Source organism: Culex pipiens, chromosome 2 (assembly GCF_016801865.2).
Source record: "Culex pipiens pallens isolate TS chromosome 2, TS_CPP_V2, whole genome shotgun sequence".
NCBI lineage: Eukaryota > Metazoa > Arthropoda > Insecta > Diptera > Culicidae > Culex > Culex pipiens.
In genome coordinates, this window is record NC_068938.1 from 109,997,472 (window position 1) to 110,022,391 (window position 24,920).

General features: G+C 38.8%; 1 protein-coding gene across 4 annotated transcripts in view; it reads left to right on the plus strand.

Moving 5' to 3' along the window:
* The window catches only part of LOC120422783 (adenylyl cyclase-associated protein 1), a 54,435-nt gene that overhangs the window by 18,814 nt on the left and 10,701 nt on the right, over positions 1–24,920 (plus strand). For 2 of the 4 annotated variants that reach the window (XM_039586317.2, XM_039586318.2), the window contains exon 1: positions 24,121–24,271. In XM_039586317.2, the coding sequence (XP_039442251.1) occupies positions 24,136–24,271 (136 nt within the window). In that variant the 5' untranslated portion in view covers positions 24,121–24,135. Of the gene's footprint in view, positions 1–10,943; positions 11,141–23,657; positions 23,933–24,120; positions 24,272–24,920 lie in introns of those variants that run through there. The other 2 variants (XM_039586316.2, XM_039586319.2) reach the window with 2 other exon arrangements.

Here is a 24,920-nt window from a genome sequence, read left to right on the forward strand (position 1 = left end):
AAACAATTTGAATGAGTTTTTGGATTGCTAGTGAAATCTGGAATAAGATTATTGTATTTTGTTTCATAGATTTGTCGGCAAAATTGTCATAAATGTTCCCCCAAGGTGAACCTTCCATGAGGGCACCGGCAACTCCAGGTTGTGGCCACTACTATCGAAATGTCAATTTTCATGTTCAGTATCAAAAACCATGAATTTTGATACCCATATTGCCACAACTCGTATGGGGAACCTCTCTGAGATCACCGGCCTCTCCAGGTTTTGGCCACCATTGTTTAAATGGCCATTATCATATTCAGTATCAAAACCCATGAATTTTTATACCCATATTGCCACAACTCGTATGGTTCTGTAAATGTCCAGTACAGGCCAGGGGGAACCTTCTTTGAGGGCACCGGCCACTCCAGGTTTTGGCCAACACTGTCGAAATGGCCATTATCATGTTCAGTATCAAAAACCATGAATTTTGATACCCATATTGCCACAACTCGTATGGTTAAGTAAAAAGCCCTCCAGGCCCCGGGGGAACCTGCTTTGAGATCACCAGCCACTCCAGGTTTTGGCCACTATTGTCGAAATGTCCATTATCATGTTCAGTATCAAAAACCATGAATTTTGATACCCATATTGCCAAAACTCGTATGGTTCTGTAAATGTCCCCGGGCCCCGGGGGAACCTGCTTCGAGGGCACCAGCCAGTACAGGTTGTGGCCACCACTGTCGAAATGGCCATTTTCATGTTCAGTATCAAAAACCATGAATTTTGATACCCATATTGCCACAACTCGTATGGTTCTGTAAATGTCCCCCCAGGCCCCAGGGGAACCTTCTTTGAGGGCACCGGCTACTCCAGGTTTTGGCCAACACTGTCGAAATGGCCATTATCATGTTCAGTATCAAAAACCATGAATTTTGATACCCATATTGCCACAACCCGTATGGTTTAGTAAAAGGCCCTCCGGGCCCCGGGGGAACCTGCTTTGAGATCACCGGCCACTCCAGGTTTTGGCCACTATTGTCGAAATGGCCATTATCATGTTCAGTATCAAAAACCATGAATTTTGAATTTTGATCAAAAACCATGAATTTTGATACCCATATTGCCAAAACTCGTATGGTTCTGTAAATGTCCCCGGGCCCCGGGGGAACCTGCTTCGAGGGCACCAGCCAGTACAGGTTGTGGCCACCACTGCTGAAATGGCCATTATCATGTTCAGTATCAAAAACCATGAATTTTGATACCCATATTGCCACAACTCGTATGGTTCTGTAAATGTCCAGTACAGGCCAGGGGGAACCTTCTTTGAGGGCACCGGCCACTCCAGGTTTTGGCCAACACTGTCGAAATGGCCATTATCATGTTCAGTATCAAAAACCATGAATTTTGATACCCATATTGCCACAACTCGTATGGTTAAGTAAAAAGCCCTCCAGGCCCCGGGGGAACCTGCTTTGAGATCACCAGCCACTCCAGGTTTTGGCCACTATTGTCGAAATGTCCATTATCATGTTCAGTATCAAAAACCATGAATTTTGATACCCATATTGCCAAAACTCGTATGGTTCTGTAAATGTCCCCGGGCCCCGGGGGAACCTGCTTCGAGGGCACCAGCCAGTACAGGTTGTGGCCACCACTGTCGAAATGGCCATTTTCATGTTCAGTATCAAAAACCATGAATTTTGATACCCATATTGCCACAACTCGTATGGTTCTGTAAATGTCCCCCCAGGCCCCAGGGGAACCTTCTTTGAGGGCACCGGCTACTCCAGGTTTTGGCCAACACTGTCGAAATGGCCATTATCATGTTCAGTATCAAAAACCATGAATTTTGATACCCATATTGCCACAACCCGTATGGTTTAGTAAAAGGCCCTCCGGGCCCCGGGGGAACCTGCTTTGAGATCACCGGCCAGTCCAGGTTGTGGCCACCACTGTCGAAATGGCCATTTTCATGTTCAGTATCAAAAACCATGAATTTTGATACCCATATTGCCACAACTCGTATGGTTCTGTGAATGTCCCCCCAGGCCCCGGGGGAACCTTCTTTGAGGGCACCGGCCACTCCAGGTTTTGGCCAACACTGTCGAAATGGCCATTATCATGTTCAGTATCAAAAACCATGAATTTTGATACCCATATTGCCACAACTCGTATGGTTTAGTAAAAGGCCCTCCGGGCCCCGGGGGAACCTGCTTTGAGATCACCGGCCACTCCAGGTTGTGGCCACCACTGTCGAAATGACCATTTTCATGTTCAGTATCAAAAACCATGAATTTTGATACCCATATTGCCACAACTCGTATGGTTCTGTGAATGTCCCCCCAGGCCCCGGGGGAACCTTCTTTGAGGGCACCGGCCACTCCAGGTTTTGGCCAACACTGTCGAAATGGCCATTATCATGTTCAGTATCAAAAACCATGAATTTTGATACCCATATTGCCACAACTCGTATGGTTTAGTAAAAGGCCCTCCGGGCCCCGGGGGAACCTGCTTTGAGATCACCGGCCAGTCCAGGTTGTGGCCACCACTGTCGAAATGGCCATTTTCATGTTCAGTATCAAAAACCATGAATTTTGATACCCATATTGCCACAACTCGTATGGTTCTGTGAATGTCCCCCCAGGCCCCGGGGGAACCTTCTTTGAGGGCACCGGCCACTCCAGGTTTTGGCCAACACTGTCGAAATGGCCATTATCATGTTCAGTATCAAAAACCATGAATTTTGATACCCATATTGCCACAACTCGTATGGTTTAGTAAAAGGCCCTCCGGGCCCCGGGGGAACCTGCTTTGAGATCACCGGCCACTCCAGGTTTTGGCCACCACTGTCGAAATGGCCATTTTCATGTTCAGTATCAAAAACCATGAATTTTGATACCCATATTGCCACAACTCGTATGGTTCTGTGAATGTCCCCCCAGGCCCCGGGGGAACCGTCTTTGAGGGCACCGGCCACTCTAGGTTTTGGCCAACACTGGCGTAAACGAAATCTTCGAACGAATTTGGGGAAGCTTCCTGACTGACCCGGCTGTGCATCCCGGGGCCGTGACCAATTACACGAGCTCGTAGTAGATTCGTTGTACTAACCCATACAACAGGGCTACAACAATTTTCACACAGTCTACTAGGTTAAGCGATTTTACTCCACTGCCTAAAAGTTGCCTCCGCTGGCGGTTTTGCTCGTCCCCGGGTGTATCTGTAGTTGGTCGCAGTCTCTGATGGCCTTTTCAGGTGACGAATTTAGATACATCAATCGAACATCCGTGGAAGGGAAACTCGACGCATCGAACCCAATCAGCGTGTACCATGAAACGAGAGTGTGTGTGTGTATGTGTTTGTGAACGCGCATTTGGCAATTTTCTTGAATCTGCCATCCTACGGCATTTGGTGTGTCATTCTACGGCATTCGCACACAATTTGCCCTCTTCGGTGCTGCTCTCCGATTCTCTCTCTTTCTAGAAAATAAAGTTTATTTTGCAGAAGAAATCCTTCTCCGGAAGAGAGAATTTGCGTTGCTAGGGCTCTCTCTCTCCCTGCTGCTGCTGCTTCACCCGTCTGCGGCTCAGATATTATGAGCCGACCCGACTTGTTCAGCATCTCGGTGGCAACTAAGTGGAGTGGAAAGGGTAGAACGTATTTTTATACTTCTACTTCGCTATTACTTCCCCTCTTTTCACGATCGTCGACGACCAGTTCTGCTGCGGCGGTTTTCCCCTCAAAAGTGTTCGTTTTGTTAGCAATTTCTAAGCATTTTAAAACATTGAATTGTTTGAATAGTTATACTATTCTGCCAATACTGAGAATTTTATAGAAAATTGCTGAAGGTTTTCCGAATCGAATGGTCCAAAAATTATGTAAATTCAATGTGTCTGGATGAAGATATTACCGTTTGAAATAACGTTCGCCAAATGTGACGCTTGGGATCGAAATTTTGAACTGGCCCCCCAGTATAGTAAATAAAGACATAGTCCTATGTCAAAAAAAAAAAAATTCGTCGAATAAATCACTACAGAGCGCTCCAGAGAGAAAACATGATGGGTCGACCAAATGGTGATCACCAAACAACTGTTAACGTTAAATAGCTTGAGATAAAATCTACTCGTGACACTTTTTTTAACTTACGTTTTAGTGTAATTCAAGAAAGATCCAAACTTTGAACCAGTCTAGAAAGTTTGTTTGCTCCAGATATTTTAGTTTCTATTATAATCACATTCTGACGAGTCCCGCATCTGTGCTCCATCTTACCTGCTGCTGCTGCTATTGGTTGAGTAAGGTTTTGTCACCGTCGAGCAAGGAAAACTTCAATCAAACCATTTTGTGTCCTTTTTCCCCCTTGAAAAGTGGAGGGTGCTCCAACAGCGACTGTATAACAAGATTTTATTTTCACCCCATTGTCGTGCCAAAAGGTGTAAAATCTGTTTATAAAGTGATGGAAAAGACCCTGTGGAAATTCCCCCGGGGTATTGAATTTCCTCATTGTGAAACTAGCAGAATGTACACGGTCTGTTGCCAGCCTGCCAGCATCCATTGTGGAACGAAGGTCGAACCTGGCCTGCAGAAAGAGGAAGGTTTCTACGCCTAATCCAACGAAGCATAAATATTTACGGTAAAGTGTTTGCCGGCGCTCACGCAGGGAAAGGTAAGCTTACCTACCGACCGAAGATGATTAGTGAGTTATTTCAAGTCCAGCGGAGCTTTTGGGAAGATCTTATGAGCAAAAAAATTAAGCTTTCGTTTCGTTATGAAAAATCAAAAGGTTTGTTCCTTAAAAGAAAATTAAATTTGATCAGATTAATCTCACATCGAAAACTTTTTCGAGGAAAACAAAACCAGTGGGTGGTATAACGAAGAAAAAACATTTCAAGCCTGGATTAACCCAGAATGAATTGCACTTCACGGGAGGAAGACGTTCTGGATCAACGCCAGTCGTGCCGGCACTCAGCTCAGTCTATAGCTTTGAGCTTTAAGAAAGTAATGTGTATCTTGGTTTGAGGTGCTGCGTTCTCCGGCAGAGTTCTTCAAGGCCGTTTGTTCGTTTAAAGCTCATCCATTGGTGGTTTCGTGTGAAGCCCCACGCTGTTTTGACGTGGTTAATTTTCTAAAGTTTGCTTGTGACGGGAAGAGTCTTTTGAAGATGGAGAAACCATTTAAATTTGGTTAAGCTCCATGGTATCCTTCGTTTCCTGATTTTTACAATTAAAATGTTGAAATACAAACCGATTCAATGTAATTGTTTAGAATTTCACAATTTTATTTTGTTTTCCATTCATTTTCCTATCAAAAGAACCTATTTTGTTTCATAAGTTTTTCCATACAAATATTCATACATTTTTGCAGTCTAGCCACATAATACAAAATGGGCAATTTACATGCGAATATTTGTAAATTCGTATCTTGAGATTTCTGATCAAGTTGGTGTCTTGAGCAATGTTTAGGTTTTGATAAGAACCTCGATTAGAACCTTTCAGAGAGAAAAAGGTACACGGAACGAAACAAATCCCGACTTTTCCTTTACTTTTTATTACTAAAAGTTGAGTTCTAGAGTTTTTTTTTAAAGGGGCCTATAAACTACTGTCTGTCATATGTTTATAAGACCTTTTCAAAAAAAAAAAAAAAACTCTGGAATTCTTGAAATAAAGATTTTCAAATTTTTATTTTTTTTTCATATGGCATTTTTATTTGATTTTTTTATTGAAAATTAAAGAGGCTTTACATAATATGTTTTCGCCTCTGGATGGATGGGTTTTTCTGTTATACACACTTTTCTTATTTGAACTTAAGCAGTTTGCTCCAGGACAATAGTTCTGGCAGCCTGAACTGCGCTTTTTTGGAATTTCTTCTTGATATGTTTCATGATGTCTAGCACTAGCTGCAAAGCCACTATTATTAGTATTATTGTTATCTTCACGCCAGACTGCTCTAGCGCCTCCGTGTGGACCTCCTGGTTTTCTATTACGGTGACCTGCTGGTCGCCTATTTGTTTAACTTGTTCCTCTTTGCTCTGGTCGTGTCCCATGATGATCTCAAGCAAAACAATGTAAAAGGACCTAAGTCGAAAATGTAAACAAACGAGATTTTTCATGCAAATGATGCACTAAGTCTTCAACTATCGTTATATATTGAGAAAAGTTTAAAAAGTTGATTTTTTGATTAATAAATCCCAATTTTACAAAGGCCAACGTAATTTAGATTGGGTTTGTTTTCAACATCCACATAGCCCCTTTACTATAAAGGACCAATGTGGAAACTGGAGATGTTATGTTTTGAAATCCTGTTAGCTCAAGGGACAAACAAGATGTTGTTTGTAAACAAAATTGAAATCAATTTGGTCCTTTGCTTCAAATTATGTTTTTTATCGATTCCTGCCTTAAATAAAAGAAAATTCCGGTCATTTCTACAAATCTTGTTAATTTAAACGGTACGAATCGAATGTTTCGAGTACACACCACCCAGTAGCGAAGGAAAGCCAGGTGAAGGAGTTTCTTGAGCAGGAAGCCGGTGGTGGCCCATGTTGGCATATTGGAGATTGAGATGACTGCGGAGTTGCAGGCGGCGTCGACGAGTTTTACATCATCCGGCGATGGTGAGAAGTCTGCTGTAGGAACGACTTCATCGGTCCCTGTGTCGGGAATGTCCGCTTCAGGAAAGGCAGCGGCTGGGAGAAATGGCCATTCGTGGAGGAGAACGCGTAGCGAAGGGTGAATTTATCTGTGGTGAAAAATTCCCGCCCATTTTTACACACTTCATACAACATAATACGTGATAAAAGTAATATTTGTCACGATTGAAATAAACGTAACCCGACAATGTTTGCAAATAGATTTTATTTATTCGGTTACAAGCATCACTTCATTTTTCCTTCGATTCGACAGTCTTCGGATCCAATCTTTCGTTGGATAATGATAGAAACTACATCGTGGAACATTGGCCATCGAATTTCCGATCTTTCCTCAAGCCATTTCTCACATTAGTTAGCATTCCCGAGTCATACTGTTCGCCATCGTGTTCCGATGAAACTCTCCGATGCTAGTGTTCCGCATCAAAAGCACCGGAATCGTTTTTTCTCGGGAGTTGCTCATAACCGTACACCGACCCAGTAGCTTTTCACGAACGGTCTAACGATTTTGTGGCGCGGTTTCAGCGAAAATTTCGGCAGCTTGAGGCACACAAATTCGTCCACGGTATACTCTGCTGAAAATCCATAGAATGCTAGAAGCACCAGCCGAAACGACCATCTGGATTATGAACACTTATTGAATTTGTCTGTAAAAAAAAGAAATTTATCTAAGTATTACCATTTTAAAAACCTTTAAATGTTTCTGACCTTGACAAATGTAGAAAGAACATAACACGGCAGCCACGGCAACTTCCCAAGCTTATTGCAGAATAAACAACTTCATCTCCACTGAGGAATTCTATTTCTCACATCGCAATATCGCGATTTGCTCTTGATTACACAAAAATACTATCGAACTGGCCGCGAAAATAAAAATAAAACCCTTTCAAATTAAAAAAAAGTTTGCTTGAAAAGGCCCCAACACGAAAGCAGACTCTGTTTTGGTTTGGCCTGCCAGGCCAAAAAACAAAAGAACAACATAAACAAACCGTCATCGTGTTCGGCCTAGGGTCCAACTGGAAAACGAAACTGTCACTGTTTACAAAGTTGATATCACGCAAAGGGCCCAACCCGATCGCGCACTGGTAAAACTTTCGCACGAGGCCTAATTTTTTTTTCATTGGTTTTCTTGGGGAAAAAAACTGTTCCCGTGAATTTAAATTTAGCGAAGCATAAGCACACTAGTTTTACGCTATTTGAGTGAATAATCATAGTAAATTGCTCATTTTTCTTAAAATAGGAATTGAAATACTAGTTGCAAATTTCATCCTCGATTTTCTCAATGTTTTGAAAAATGACAATGGCCGTTTTACAATGTTTTGCTTGATCTCTTCTCTTGGATGCTTTGATTTAAATCTTTATATGAATATGATGTTTTTTTTAACAAAATAAAATTTGCAGTCAAAAATTAATCTGTGCAATTCTCGGAGGTTTCGGTAAACGATGAATACTTTAATTTTTTATTTCACTTAGTCGGAATTCCTGATCAGTTTAGTGTCTTGGGCAATTGTAGATAAGGGAAACTTGGAATAAAATGATTACACTCTAAAAAAAAATTTTTTTGACACTAAAATTCAAACAACAATCAAAAAGGACTTATGGCATCTTTGTGCAAATTTAGCTAAAATTTCTACACTTTTCCCTCAATCTTTTGAAAAAAAAAATTAAAAAAAATCGGTAATCAGTAATCGGTAATTATGAGAACTATTTTAAAAATCGAAGGTTTGAAAGTTTTTACTTTAAATCAAATTTTAGGCCACTCTATCTCGATAAAGGCAAACTTTTACAAAAAAAAAAGCAAAGTAATTTTCTATTGCAAATATGCCTTTTCATCGAGATTTGCGTAAACAATTATATTTCATTTTTTTCGAAATAAAAAAAATTCAGGAGGTAAAAAACTTCTAGGCCGTATGGTTACTCGGGATTTTTTTTCTTGTCTCATGAGGTAATCTTGCCACACTTTCCCCTACAATCATTTGAATACTTTTTCAGAATACATTGTATTTTTACATTGTGTCTGCTTATATAGAAAACGTCAATTTCAGGCTTTTTACAAATTTAGATTTTTGAGTCCACAGATTAGAAAAAGACGTGAAACCTTATGAAAAAATATTTTCATGATTTCATTGAAATTTTTCTAATCATTTGACAATAACATAAGGTAACATAAAATTCTGAAATTTAACCTTCCCCCCCTTACGTCGGCTCTGGGCCGAGGCTGGGGAACAAAACATTTAATAAAATTTATATCATAACCTAACTCGGTGGTAAAATGTGTGCCCATATTTCCCCGTGGCTAAAGAAATGGATAAAAAAAATGTCAAAAATGTCAAAACATAGATTTTGGGAATTTATGGTAATTTAAAAATGAGTATTTTTTCTAGAGATTGTTATTTTTTTTCTAAATAGTTCTAAACCTTCAACTTTGCCGAAGACATCAAATCGTCACCGTCGTGCTAACTTGTCGCACGTGCATTTTGGGCCAAATTGAGTTAAGAACGCTATTTTGTGCAGCTCACAATGCCTCATCTTTTGACCCTTACAGATCCCCAAAATTCGATTTCAGTTCTGAGATATTCAATAAAAACCGAAAACTTCGTGCATTTTTGTCACTTTTCATATGAAAGAAGTTTCAATCTTGTCGTGCTATCTTGTCACTCCCTGAAAATTGATGTAAGTGCGACAATTGGCCAACGGGATTTCAGGTCAGAACGCGTTGTTTGACGCACGTACAAGTTAGACTACCGTAAGCATTTGTAATTATAACTCGGGACTCCAGCAACCAACTTCAACCAAACTTCGGGACAATGCACAGAATGGTCAGCCAAACAAAACGTGTTTGTTATTGTTTACATTGTGTGTTCTAGTTTTAGTTTATTCAAGGTTAAAAAAACTCGTTTTTCTCGGAACGTCGAAATGGCGGGTGCGATAAGATAGACGTCGAAATGGAACACTAACTCCTTTCCAAATACAGTTTTTTTCAAATATTTAAATGATTCTATGCATGATTGCTAAATAAAAAAATACAAATAAAATCCACTCCCGGTTTTCGTGGAAAATTGCTCAGTTAATAAAACACCTGTGTGAATTGGGCCGGAATTGCCCTTTTGAACGGAAGTTATTCCAATGGTCCCCAACAGACGACACCAGCTGATTCATAATTCATGGAATCTAAAGTGTTTCGTTTCGTTCATCTCTGTTGGCTTTGGTATCCCGATGAATAAGTATTTTACGAGCTTGGACCAATTTATCGATGGAGTATTAATCTTCTAATCGATCAAGTTTATCTCAACTCTCAACATTGATTAAGTTTTTTTACAATGTTTCCTCTTCCAAACTAAACTAATTAAATCTCTTCAATATAACCCCGATTGCTTCGAGTCACGCACAACTCGATCATTGAAATTCGAAACTTTTGAACGATGCATTTTACGAGCAGAGCACACAAGGGAGACTATTATTTTATGTGTTCTGCTACAGCGCAAAATTGCTCAACCATCTCCTACTAGGACATGCTCTATCGACGACGACCAACAGCAGCCAGCAGGGAGGAAGATGCAGGGACGAGCATCAGAAACTGTATCATTCTTTCGTTTTTTAGTTCGTTGAGCTCTCTGGTTGAGCTGTCATTATCATCCTCTTCACTTTATGCCTTCATCACCTCCATCGGATGCTTTGTGGAAATCACTCACTCACCTCGCTCACTCATCGGCATCATCAACACTGTTCGATTCTGATCGATTACACTGCATGACAGAAAAATTGTGGATGGTTTGCGAATGGGAATTTTATTACAGTTACTGAGAGTATTTGATCTTGCGATGTCGTCATACTTTGTAGAATTTAATTATGTTGAATATTCGCGAAAATAATTACATTTTAGGATTTTGAGCAGGATAAAAACCATGCGTCTCCAACATTTTCATGAACTTCATTCTACAAAATATAACGACAAATAGATCCAACTTTCTTGAGAAACCATTGTAAAAATTCCAAATACCATCGACTATATTTTGTCGACCAGTGTTCTCGACTATCAGATGTCTGAACGATATCGAATTTCTTCTCGTGCTCGAGACACGTGCATGTTACACTTGACGGTATTAACTACGATGTGGTGTACGTGTGTGTCCGTTTTTTGTGTGTGTATGTTACACAGTTGTCAGAACTCAATACAGATTTGCAAACCGCACTTTTTTTCTCTCTCTTCTTGTTCCTCACCGTTTCCCCACAATTACACCCAAACCACCCCACTTGAAAAACAACCCCGCCCTAACCCCGTAATGCACCATGAACCGTGAAAACAAAACAAAAAAAAAAACAAAAGGGAGGAGGGTGGCATCATGGAACCACCCACCACGCCAATCGGCCGGGACGAGCTGGCCCTGCGCCGGCACCGGTTCTTCTCGGAGCTCCTGAGTGCGGCCCACGCCGCCGTCGAGCACCGGGTGCGCTTCGATCCGCTGGGACCGATCGTGGCCAAGGACGACGAGGATCTCGAGGAGGAAGCGTACGGAAGACCAGGTTCGGAATCTCTGCCACAGTTGAACCTCAATGGTTTCACGCTTTTTAGTTGGATTCTTTTTAATTTGTATGAATACATTTTTTTTCTCTTTTTTCCTTCAACAATAAAGTTTCGTCGAAACTGAAGAATAAAGCTTTCAAAAAAAAAATTACTAATGTTTTAAGGAATTTTCAGGGAAATTCGTAGGAGCCATCCACAAATGACGTAGCATTTTAGGGGAGAAGAAGGGGACTAAGGCTTTGTGACGATTCATATGAAAAAAAATATTGTTTAAAATTAAGGTACGTCATTTGTGGATGGCTTTCTATATGTGACATCAAAAACTTTCAAGGTTATGTTTTGATGAATTTGATTGTAGATGAGTGTAATTTAATTAGTTTTTCATAACACATTTTTTGTTAAGTTTTGTTTCACTTAAATTTAGGTGAATTTCCTCGAATATTCAATATCATCAATTGATCGAAGTCATGGTTTGACTGTACGTTAGTAGTTCAGTTCACTCTAGTTTTGAGTTCGTTTTTCCAGCTCTTTAGTTTTCCAACTCGTGCTCATATAGCCTCTCTTTACTCTTCAAAATACATGGTTTAGTATTTGCCGTTTAGTTGTTGTTGAGTTATCCGACGCCCTCGGGCGGAAGGAAAACGGATCAACTTTTCCTTCCACCTCGAAGGAGCAACACGAAACGAGAAAGAGAGGGGGCCTTAAGGAGAACTTGTTGCATAATTAATTTCGTGCGGAGATGTGCTCCAGCCAGGGAAGAAAAACCATCCTAATTAGAACCATCAAGTTAAATCACTTTCGGAAAACGGGTTTTCCCACGCAGATTTTCCCCACTGCTGTCGTTACCAGATTACCACCCCCTTGAGATGGCTTGAGTTGGCGGGAGAAAGAAAAACAATTGTGCGGGTTTACGTAATTGTTATTTCTTTCTTGGAATGGCACTCATTGACACCTTGAGTTCTTGAGGACTTTGGGTATTGTTAATGTAGAAGAATATTTTGAAAAATTTTGCAATTTGAGGGTTGATTCTACAAATATTTTGTTGATTATTGTTGTTATTGCATTTTGCTTCAAATCAAACTTTTTTTGTTCTATTATTTTAGATTTTAATTTTTCACGTTGTATTTTTTTCCAAAATTGGAGTATTCAAATCATTGTAATAATTAAAAAAAAACTACATTCTTCACTTCAGTATTCAACCAATTTGGTTATTTTCTACATATTTTTCATCTGATAAAAACAACATTTTGTTCTTCTGCCAACGAGGCCAACTCGTATCCTCTTTGATTTTGTAGCAAGTGTTGCAAGAAAAACTGCAATGGATAGTTTGAGTTTTGCAGGGAAAATGATATTAATTCTGTAAATTTATTGATTATTCTCTAAAAATCAAACTATTGAGCAATATAGAATACACAACAAAACTAGTAAACTAAAACAGAAAGTTGTGAGTTAAAACCTAGAACAACTTTAAAATTGATACATGTGAGAGCATAGTGCACGGAAACAACTAATAAATCGAGAAAAACTTATGGAAATTGGGTCCTAAAATGAAGCTTAGATTACTGATATTATTATTTACAGCGATAAAGCTTATTTTTCTGAGTACAATGACCCTTTGTACGAACACAAAGAGTTTAAAATGGATTTTAAAATCAATTTTGAAAAATTAACCTCGCGGCGCGGCTCTTCTTGACAGAAAAGCTCCTACTTGACAGCTCGTTCCAAGGGGACCATAGTTGATCCATCGAAAAAATTTTGTCTTGTCAAAAAAAAAATTTTGCATTAAAATGAAAAAAAGTGATCAGAAATGGTTTTTAATCGTGTTTTTTACCGTTGTTCATAAAAATTGACATAGGGCTTTAGTACCCAATTGGACGAGCTTTCCGGTAAAAATATTTACTAGACTGAAAAAATCAAGTCGGTCATAAAGAAATGACCAAAAACCACAAAAAATGGCCAAAATCCATGTTTTTTCAACATTCAACATTGTATCTTCTCAGGGATTGGACTTCGGACAATGGTCAATATGGAGACTTTTATGAAATATTGTCTGGAGAATCGATTCGCAAAATTAGTATTTGAAATTTTGACGTTTAGACCACTTTAAAAAAAAAACAGGTCTTGTGAATGATTTATGTATTTTTTTAGGAGAGACATACCATCCTGCATTTTTTGTGAGTCCTTTTGTAACATCTTAGGCTTTTTTCTCAAAGATTTTGAACGGAAAAAGTCATCATCATCATCTCTTAAATCTTAAAATTTAACTTTTGAACTTAAACATTTAAAAATCTTACACAGGTGGCGTGTATTTTCTTTAAGTGTATTTTTTCAGAAAGCCGATCCAATTCCTACAAGTTTATCCTTGACCACTTTTTGATGCAACAGAGACGCCCTACTCAAATTTTGAGCAAAAATTGCTTTTTTAAGTCTAGGATAATCGTAGAGCGTCGGATACAAAAGTACTAGAAAAAATCCTGATTTTGGCTGGAATGCTCTTTATCCAAGGCCCATACAAACATTTTTGCCTTCCTCACCTCACTGAGGCAAGGCTATAAAATCACTCAAAAATTGAACTTTTTAAATAAGCCTTCTAGATATACCTTTACGTATACATATCGGCTCAGAATCAAATTCTGAGCAAATGTCTGTGCGTGTGGATGGACGTAGAATTTTTTTTTCTCACTCACTTTTCTCGGAACTGGCCCGACCGATTTTGTCCGGATCTATGTTTTTAGATTCGCCTTCAGGTCCTTTAAGTCTTTTTTTAATTTCATCCGGTTTGGTGCAGTACTTCAAAAGTTATGTTAGAAAAACTGTTTTGGTTGATACTAAAAAGGGTCATTATTTACATAATTTGAAAGCTCCGGCGGATAGCTGTCGGAACTTTCCGCTCAGTGCACGTCGTGCACGCACACAAACACTGCAGTGCTTTCAAATGAATAATAAAAATTAATCATAGATGGCAGCACTCAGATGTATAGTGTCTTTACTAAGTAAGCGTTAGCCAAAGCTTTCAGGAGGAAGGCAGCAACCACCTTCTGGTGGATTAAGTAACGTTTTTTTTTTACTTTTTGGTTGTTTTTGAAACCGACTTGAGTCAGTGGTATTCAAAAAAAAAACCAAAAAGCTGAAAATAAAAATTGAACCTGCTTAAAAAACTCCGGAAATGCAGTCGACTAACTGGTTGTCGATCTTCGCTTTCTCAGTCCATTCGCATTGCTCTTTTCGATGCATTTCTTTCCTCGAAACCCTCTCTAGCTCGAATTTTTCACTTCCTCGATGGTCCCTCACATATACAACCAAAATAGGCATGATAGGCATGTCATTTTATCGTCGTGTGTGTTAGGTGTTTATAATGATGCATATTTAATTATAATTGAATCCATGTCAGTTATGTTTATTCAACACACAAGCTCACAAGCGACTTCGACACAGCCGGGGATGTGCTGTTTTGTGGTTTATTGTTTCAATTTCAATTTGTGCAAAACATTTGCTAGGTAAACATTTCCCATCGATGCCATCGACATCAATATAAACATTGCGGAAAAAGTATGATCCCAAAGGGGGATTGGGTGCCCTGATGGGGAAGAAGCACGGGTATATCAATTTACTTCACCTCGCTCGACTGACACTAATTAAACACGAAAGGATAAATAAACGCATCGATCCCGCAATTATGTGGCTCGCAAATTCAACCAGATGATGTTGATTCGATTAAGGTGGATTACGTACCGCTCTCATTGAATCATAAATTAGCCCGGTGACACGGCAGAGGAGAGTTTGGTCGACGAATGGATGAAACATTGATGACATCTCGTTTGCCACCTGGTGCCAAAAAAAGTCCTCTGGAATAATCTGTGTGTAGGACTATCGAGAGGACACACGTGCTTCAAGGTAACGGGGATTTCAAGGGCCTCCTCTCGTTAACGATTTCAAGCGCTTAATCCAGGCTGGCAAAAGACTGGTGTGGAAAAGGTTAAAAATAAAACACTTCTTCCATTCATAACACTTTCCCAACTAGCACAAATAAACAACACACGCCGTGGTCGAAATAAAATTTATATTTAGCTGACGGCTTCATCGTTGGCCGTTACCTTGCTGTTGGGGTAAAATTCTAGTTCAACTAGCAGCCACTTTTCATGGAAAACGGGACAAAACTAGGTCAGTGTTGAAAAGTTTTTCCCAGAACGTTGACTCGAACGTTTGTTTTGCTCCCGCCTTTTCGCCTCGTGCGAGTAAACAAAAAAGTTAGCTCAACAGTTTGCATAAATTCCGTTTGGCGAAGGGATCATCGTCATCATCGCTCAAAAACTAATCAAAAGTGTCAACGCGCCCGGACCCGTTGATTGGGTATTGATAAAAGTGTCAGGCGGGGTTTTGATATCAGTTGGATGGTTCGATTTTTATTTCAAACACATACTCGCATAAATGCCGGCGATTTTGTTGCAGCTGTGAAGTAAAGCGAGAAAAAAAAATGTGATGAATTTACACATTTGCCTCACTTGTGTGTGCTATCATCGCAGATGGTCATGTCCCGAGTGCAACGCAAAACTAATTTGGAATATCACATAATTTTGAAACATGACATTCGAATTTTAATCTTTTATACCCATACATGTGGTTAGTCAATTAAAAAAAAAAACATAACAAATCATCATTTGTCAATACTTCCTTTTCCTGTCATTCTTTAGTGACGAAATGGCATACTTATCATTACAAAAAAAAAAACAGTGCACAGTGGTCCAGATCGCAAAATTAAGTGGAAAATGGATTTTCGCAAATTGGGGAAATTTTGGAGCTTGGTGTCTTCAGAAGAGCTTTAGCAAACGGAAAGGGGCAACTTTTGGCTTGGTTGAAACTAAGGGTGTTTTAAAAAATCTTACTTCCAGGAATATTCTTGTGATTTTTTTACCCTTCTAAAAAATATTACAGTCAAAACTCGATTATCTGAAGCCTCGATTATCCGAAGTTCGATTACCCGAAAGTTTGTATGAGACTTCAAATAATTGAATCGTGACCAAAAAATTGTTTTTTTTTTCCTTTTTTATTTTCTTATTTCAAACATTAAATTCGAGTTCTGCAACCCCAATTTAGTCAAATTTTAATATTTGTTTGCATTTTACATAAAAAAAATGCATTTTCTCAATATGTTATCAACGCTATTTTGGTCACCATCTTTGATTTAATAATTCTAAAACATTTAAGAGCAGATTATGGGTTATTAGGGTGTAATATGGTTGTATGAAAAAAATAAAGTTGGCAAAATTTAGTGAGCACAGCAACTTTTCAGTAACTTTTGGGGTCCTTAAGAGAGTTGTTCTCTTAAGTTTAGGATTGAATTTTGTATGGGAATTAGTATAAGGAAATTTTTATTTTTTTTATTTTGATATTTTTAATATCCACGTTTCACGCTATATTAAAACCGGATTCATATTCGGTTGCTCTTGCTAATTTACTCCCGTAAAAAGATACAGCGTTTTCAAAACTCGTCTAAAACGTGTTTTTTGCTCGAAAATCACATTTTAGACGAGTTTTGAGGACGCTGTATCTTCTTTCAGGAGCAAGTTAGCACCACACTCTCTTCGGGAAAGTTGTAGAGCACCTTTCAGAGCATCCGAATATGAGTCCGGTTTTGATATAGCATGAAACGTGGATTTTTAAAATATCAAAAATCAAAAAACTATTTTTTTCCATACAAATCTATATGGAAAATTGAATCGCTTTGCTCAAAGTGAGGACTGAACCAATCGTTCTCAATCTTTAAGGAGTTGTTTAGGACCCCAAAAGGAACTGAAAAATTGCTGTGCTGGAAAATCGATATGCATATTACACCCTAAAGCTTGACCATCAAAAATAAGACATGAAAAAAAAATATGTTTTTTCGTGATTCGATTACAGTCATCCCTCATATTCGGAACAGTTTACAGATCGATCAATGTTTAAAAAAAAATCATAGCAAATCGATAGTTGACTATAATGATTCGCATTTACCTTCACGTGAATGCTTTTCTTGTGATTTTTCGATTGATGTATTGTCCGGCTGTAATTTTTTACGTTTTATATCAAGTTTTCAAAGAAAAACATTAACTCTTGAAATCCACAAATTCGGAACACTTTTTTTCTTACGGATGTAAACAAAATTTGATTCTCTTCAGGAGTACATATTTTCTACAAAATAACGACTTCACACCCTGGAACCAATGAAACTCAAGCTTAGTAATGTTTTTTTTTTGTGAAAATATCGGTTAAATTCATTTGTTCCAAAATTGTGAGATGCTCAACAACATCCCACAATAATGGAACAGGCAGTGTTTTGCCGCTCGGGATAAAATAGTCTTGAAATGCAGTTGAAATACTACTTTTGCTAGTGAAATAGCAAGAGAATGTTCAAATAAAGGTCCTAAAACTAGTAGAATCGACAGAAAAGTTGCATTTTGCATCCTTTTGACAAATTACCACAAAATTGTTCCGAATTTGTTGGGGGTGTTCCGAATATGTGGGATGACTGTATCCGAAGTGAAATTTTTTTCGAGGCCTTCGGATAATCGAGTCTGGACAGTATGTAAAAAAATAATAATATAAACCAATAGAAACATAAAATATTACCAAAAATCGATATTTTGATACATTGGCACAATTTTGCGGGAAAATTCAGATTCAGCGGGCAAAATTACATGGAAAACGTATAGTTGGAAAATTTTCGAATTTCGTTGGGGTGGTCCCATACACTTTTAGACATTTTGCCTTCCTCACTGAGGTAAGGCTATAATCCTGCTCTAAAAATGAACTTTGTATAAAAACGTCGTAGACGTTTTTGTATACATATCGACTCAGAATCGAAAACTGAACAAATGTCTGTGTGTATGTGTGTGTGTGTATGTATGTATGTGACCAACAAACTAGCTCATGTTTCTCGGCACTGGCTGAACCGATTTGACCCGAACATGTTGCATTCGACTTGGTTTAAGGTCCCATAGATCGAGTTTTATACAGATTGAAGTTTCGATAAGTAGTTCAAAAGTTATGTATAAAAATGTGTTTTCACATATATCCGGATCTCACTTAAATGTATATAAACTATGTCCGGATCCACTATCCGACCCATCGTTGGTTAGGTTATCAAAAGACTTTTCCAACGAGTCCAAAACATTGAAGATCTGGCAACCCTGTCTCGAGATATGGCCACTTAAGTGATATTGATGTACTTTTTGGAAGCCGGATCTCACTTAAATGTATATAAACTATGTCCGGATCCACTATCCGACCCATCGTTGGTTAGGTTATCAAAAGACCTTTCCAACGAGTCCAAAACATTGAAGATCTGGCAACCCTGTCTCGAGATATGGCCACTTAAGTGATATTGATGTACTTTTTGGAAGCCGGATCTCACTTAACCATCCGACCCATCGTTGGTTAGGTTATCAAGAGACCTTTCCAACAAGTACAAAACATTGAAGATCTGGCGACCCTGCCTCGAGATATGGCCACTTAAGTGATATTGATGTACTTTTTGGAAGCCGGATCTCACTTAAATGTATGTAAACTATGTCCGGATCCACTATCCGACCCATCATTGGTTAGGTTATCAAAAGACCTTTCCAACGAGTCCAAAACATTGAAGATCTGGCAATCCTGTCTCGAGATATGGCCCCTTAAGTGATATTGATGTACTTTTTGGAAGCCGGATCTCACTTAAATGTATGTAAACTATGTCCGGATCCACTATCCGACCCATCATTGGTTAGGTTATCAAAAGACCTTTCCAACGAGTCCAAAACATTGAAGATCTGGCAACCCTGTCTCGAGATATGGCCACTTAAGTGATATTGATGTACTTTTTGGAAGCCGGATCTCACTTAAATGTATATAAACTATGTCCGGATCCACCATCCGACCCATCGTTGGTTAGGTTATCAAGAGACCTTTCCAACAAGTACAAAACATTGAAGATCTGGCGACCCTGCCTCGAGATATGGCCACTTAAGTGATATTGATGTACTTTTTGGAAGCCGGATCTCACTTAAATGTATGTAAACTATGTCCGGATCCACTATCCGACCCATCATTGGTTAGGTTATCAAAAGACCTTTCCAACGAGTCCAAAACATTGAAGATCTGGCAACCCTGTCTCGAGATATGGCCACTTAAGTGATATTGATGTACTTTTTGGAAGCCGGATCTCACTTAACCATCCGACCCATCGTTGGTTAGGTTATCAAAAGACCTTTCCAACAAGTACAAAACATTGAAGATCTGGCGACCCTGCCTCGAGATATGGCCACTTAAGTGATATTTATGTACTTTTTGGAAGCCGGATCTCACTTAAATGTATGTAAACTATGTCCGGATCCACTATCCGACCCATCGTTGGTTAGGTTATCAAAAGACCTTTCCAACGAGTCCAAAACATTGAAGATCTGGCAACCCTGTCTCGAGATATGGCCCCTTAAGTGATATTGATGTACTTTTTGGAAGCCGGATCTCACTTAAATGTATGTAAACTATGTCCGGATCCACTATCCGACCCATCATTGGTTAGGTTATCAAAAGACCTTTCCAACGAGTCCAAAACATTGAAGATCTGGCAACCCTGTCTCGAGATATGGCCACTTAAGTGATATTGATGTACTTTTTGGAAGCCGGATCTCACTTAAATGTATATAAACTATGTCCGGATCCACCATCCGACCCATCGTTGGTTAGGTTATCAAGAGACCTTTCCAACAAGTACAAAACATTGAAGATCTGGCGACCCTGCCTCGAGATATGGCCACTTAAGTGATATTGATGTACTTTTTGGAAGCCGGATCTCACTTAAATGTATGTAAACTATGTCCGGATCCACTATCCGACCCATCATTGGTTAGGTTATCAAAATACCTTTCCAACGAGTCCAAAACATTGAAGATCTGGCAATCCTGTCTCGAGATATGGCCACTTAAGTGATATTGATGTACTTTTTGGAAGCCGGATCTCACTTAAATGTATATAAACTATGTCCGGATCCACCATCCGACCCATCGTTGGTTAGGTTATCAAGAGACCTTTCCAACAAGTACAAAACATTGAAGATCTGGCGACCCTGCCTCGAGATATTTTGTACTTTTTGGAAGCCGGATCTCACTTAAATGTATGTAAACTATGTCCGGATCCACTATCCGACCCATCGTTGGTTAGGTAACCAAGACCTTTCCAACGAGTCCAAAACATTAAAGATCTGGCAACCCTGTCTCGAGATATGGCCACTTAAGTGATATTGATGTACTTTTTGGAAGCCGGATCTCACTTAAATGTATATAAACTATGTCCGGATCCACCATCCGACCCATCGTTGGTTAGGTTATCAAGAGATCTTTCCAACGAGTCCAAAACATTGAAGATCTGGCTTAGCTGTTAAAGTGATTTTTTTTTCTTTTTCACCCAAATGTATTCAATTCAATGCAATAATGTAAAACAATTTGAAGCAAATAAATAAATGTGATCAGTTAATAATCAAACGAAAAATACAACAAAGATGAAGAGCATTAGGCCATACCACTTATCATGTAAAAGAAATGTAATTATTATAAGAATGTTCAATAAAGACATATTTAATTTCAAAAAAAAATTGAAGATCTGGCAACCTGTCTCGAGATATGGCCACTTAAGTGATATTTATGTACTTTTTAATTCCGGATCTAAAAAATAGATGAAATTTGTGTACAGCCATTGTTGGTAATGAGTGAGGAAGGCTCCAACCACATAGGTGGATTAAGTTAGTTTTTAAATTAACACTGGAACGCCCAACGCATGTTCAACTTACACGGACGCCCAAGCCTCCCAAAAAAGGTGGAACGGTAAATTCAACACGCCGGTTCTCGGGCATAATTCAACCAATCGGGACGATTCTTGTTTCCAGTGATTAGTAAGAATGTCTAGATGATCCTGAAATTTTTTCAGCGTTTGCATTGCACAGTGGTCCGAAACCGAAGTCTAGCATGACAAAATTGATAGCGGCCACACGTTAAGATTTAGGGCTTTGGTGTCTTCGGGACAAATGATCAGAGTCAATAGGGACATCTTTTGGTATGGTGGACATTAGGGTGGTCTAAATTTTAGGGTGGTTCAAAATTTTTATTTTAGCGGGATGACGAGACAGCGCTTTAGTGTCTTCAGAAAAGTTGTAGGGAACACTATTCTAAGCAACTTTGTTGAAGGGTACAAAGCTCTATCTTCAAACGGGAAGTTTCTAGAGCCATTTTTGTAATTTAGGTTGAAGTGTTTATGAAAAAATGAGTTTTTTGAATTTATCTATTCAGGCTTATGTCGTAGCAAAATTATGTCTTCTAGACATTTGTAGAGCTTATCAAAACACACATTTATCTTCCAAGAGAGCGAAAATCGGACCTTTTAAACGAAAGTTATAGCCAAAATACGACGAAAAAGACGCCATTTTGAAATGTGAATAACTCGAAAAGGTGGTGGAGTTTGACCTTGCTCTTAGAAGCATCTGAAAGTACACATTCTAGAGTACATTTGCTGAAAATATCTCGGAGGTCTTTTTTGTTTAACTCATTTAATCTCAATTTGAAAATGAGCATTTTTAAATCGTTTTTTGCCCATAACTTTTGATAGAATTGACCAAAATTCGTTTTTCAAGAATAAAAATGTTCATTTTGACAAGCTCTACAATTGTCTAGAAGGGCCCAAAAATGTACAAAATGATCTAGTGGTTGTAAAAGAAGAAACAAGTTTTTACTGAAATATTTCAGGAATAAATTTAATTATTTTGGTTACCTTCTTTTTTAAATTGCACTTTTTTTACCTTAAAATGGATGTAACTATTGACCCTTAAGTCCAAAATTAAATCTTCAAAAACGAAAATGTTTTTTAGAGCTCAAAACTGCCGTTCTACGCATATTTGTCCCATGTCAGTTTTGGACGATTTTGACTTTATGACATTTTAAAGTTTAGTTTGATGTGTACTTTACGAAAAACACATAAAATCTGGTACTTTGTTCGGAAACTCATTAAAAACAACATCAAGTCTGTTTGTCCCATCGTTAAACTTCTACGCATAATTGTCCCACCAAGTATTTTCTTACACGGAATCATTAGTTTTACGAAGCATTATGTCTTGTTTACCTATTGTATAGCAAGAGGATTACTAATAAGAGTGATAAACTGCTAACTGGGGCGATTAGGGACACATAGGGCGAATAGGAACCCATGGGACAATTATGCGTAGAAACACAAAAAACAGCCGAAAAATTTCAATCGCATTTTTCTCAGTTGCACTTTTTTGAACATGGGACAATTATGCGTAGAACGGCAGAAAACATCGCTTTACTCTAAAACTTAGATTTGAATTGCTACGTTCGAAACCCAAATTTTTGAGAGTTTGCTCTGATGCATTTGACAAAATTGGTCGTAAAAAGTTTTGGTGCCTTTGATAAAGTTGCTTGGATTCAACTTTTCAGGACTTGAATCGAAATGTAATACTTTTCGACACAGTATTGGTTTTTTATTTGACCAAACACACGAATGCCTCGAAATCCTATAAACAAATGTTAACATTGCGCGTTTCCCTTTCAGGCCTTATGTTCTACGGAGTAAGTGGGATACACTCAATGTTTACATTTGTTCATAGGACCTTATCAAAAACCTTATCCTGATTTGGAACATGTTAAATAAATCAGTATTAAACGTGTTTTTTGTAATTATGAAAGCAGAAAAATGCAGCTAAATTTGTTTGCAGTTAAATTTTAATTAAAAATGTATGTTTGAAAAAAAAATATTATTATTTCGTCCTATGGGAGCGTTCTTTTATTACGTAACGCAAAAATTTGGATTTTTAGACCCCCTCCAGATTGCAACGTAGAAGAACAAGATCGCGTTTTACCTCTCCGCTTCCAACATGTCTCGTAGCGCAGTGGTAAAGTGTTAAACTCTTACCCAAAGCATCGCGGTTCAAATCGCGATGTGCTCATTACATTTTTTGTTGCGCTCATTGCGCGTTATGCATTTCCATATAATCTTAAAATAGACCAACTGTAAATTTTACAGGACCCAAGGTCACATTGAATGTCAGAGCGTTTTCTAAAAACCAATTTGCACTATTTAATGTTTTAAAGGATTTGTCCGCTCTCTTATGGCTGAGTTTAAGAGATCCAATCCTGGAGATGATTCACTCCCGCTTAGCAATCGGGTCAGGAGTTTACTTTAGACACGTTTTCTGCGTCGTCGCCCGTCACCGTCGTCTAGTCGCAACGCGTGGTTTACTCTCCCTATGGCTCTGCGTCTTAGTATACCGTATTACACATAGTACGGCACTAAACACATCCCATGCCATCCCATCACAACACAGCACCACCATCATCGTCGTCGTCGTAGTCGGTTGTATTACACACTAACTAACTTCAGAGTATAGCAGCAGCTCATCCCAAGAATAGTGTGTGTCGCACACGTCCGACGTCCGACAAATACACTGAGAACCTCTGGTTCTATCGCGCGATTCAGAGTGCATTCTTCAGGTCAATTTCATAAATTTTAGAGCCGCGGTGGTCGGAACGGAACTGCTCGTGCGGATTTGGGTTCCAAAAACGAGTGTGGGAAATTGTTTCTCAAATTTTTGGCGGAAGAAATTTCAGAATTTGCCTCCTCATGAGTGTGTCAGTGGTGTAAAGGTTTTTTTTTTGCTCGCTCTTTCGGCCGTGTGGGGGGTGACCGAAATTCGCGGATGGGTCATTCGCTGAGTGTCTGCTTCGGGCGTACGTTAGTCATAAACGATGTGAAGAACTGTGCCAATCCAGGTAATTCCCGAAGGGGAGGGAACGTGTGTGAGGGGGTGGTGATAAGCGGATTAAGTGTGTAACATCAGTCAGTTTTTTTTTTTTACGGTTCCAGCTGATGATGTATTAGTTAGTGCAGTGTGTCATTTTTCGGTTTTTTTTTTATTTCGACATAATTTCGAACTCCCTCACTAACTTTTTTTTTCACGTGGACAAAGACGACGATGATGGACTGGGTTGAGTTGGGTTGGGTTGGGTCAAGCCGGGTGTGGAAGCCGAAATATAAGGGAGAGAAAAAACACATAAAAAATATTTATCGCGAAAAAGTTATTTCCAACAACTCAAACGAAAACAGTGTGTGTAAGTGCAGAAGGCGCGAGTGTTTTCATGGGACATAAAGTGAAAAAGAGTGGATCAGTAGGATGTGTTTGTGAAGAAAACTGACCACCAACTGGTACTATCTCTCTTCCTCGTGCGGGTGGAGAGGTTTTTTTTCTGGGTTACACATAAACAAATTTAGTTTATGGTAATCTAATTACATTAAAAATTTAGACTAATTGAAATTAGCTAAAAAAATCTTTTTGAATATTTTTGCAAAATAATAAAAACAATAAGGTCAAAAACCTAACAAAAAGCTACCACAAATTTCAATCATCTAATGCAAAATCAGCTTGATCCTATTGGCGATGATCTTTTTTTGCACCTTAATCATTTTTTTCAACTTGAAGTGTTACTTACCTAGAATTTCCCGAGGATTCCGAATACGTCAAAATTGAGCCCAAATAGTGCCGTATTGTTAGCATACAGTGCAAATGATAAAGGTGTTGAAAGTTTGTTTCAAAAAAATCGTCAAACTATGAGAAAAACTGCGATTGGCCAAATAGTTAGTCCACGAAACTCCCGTAACTTTTGACACAAGGGTGTTGGAGGTTGTTGCAAAAAGGTTATAATCACTTCAATAACTTACCAACGAAATACTAAAAAAATAGATAGATGGTTGCTGCCAAGC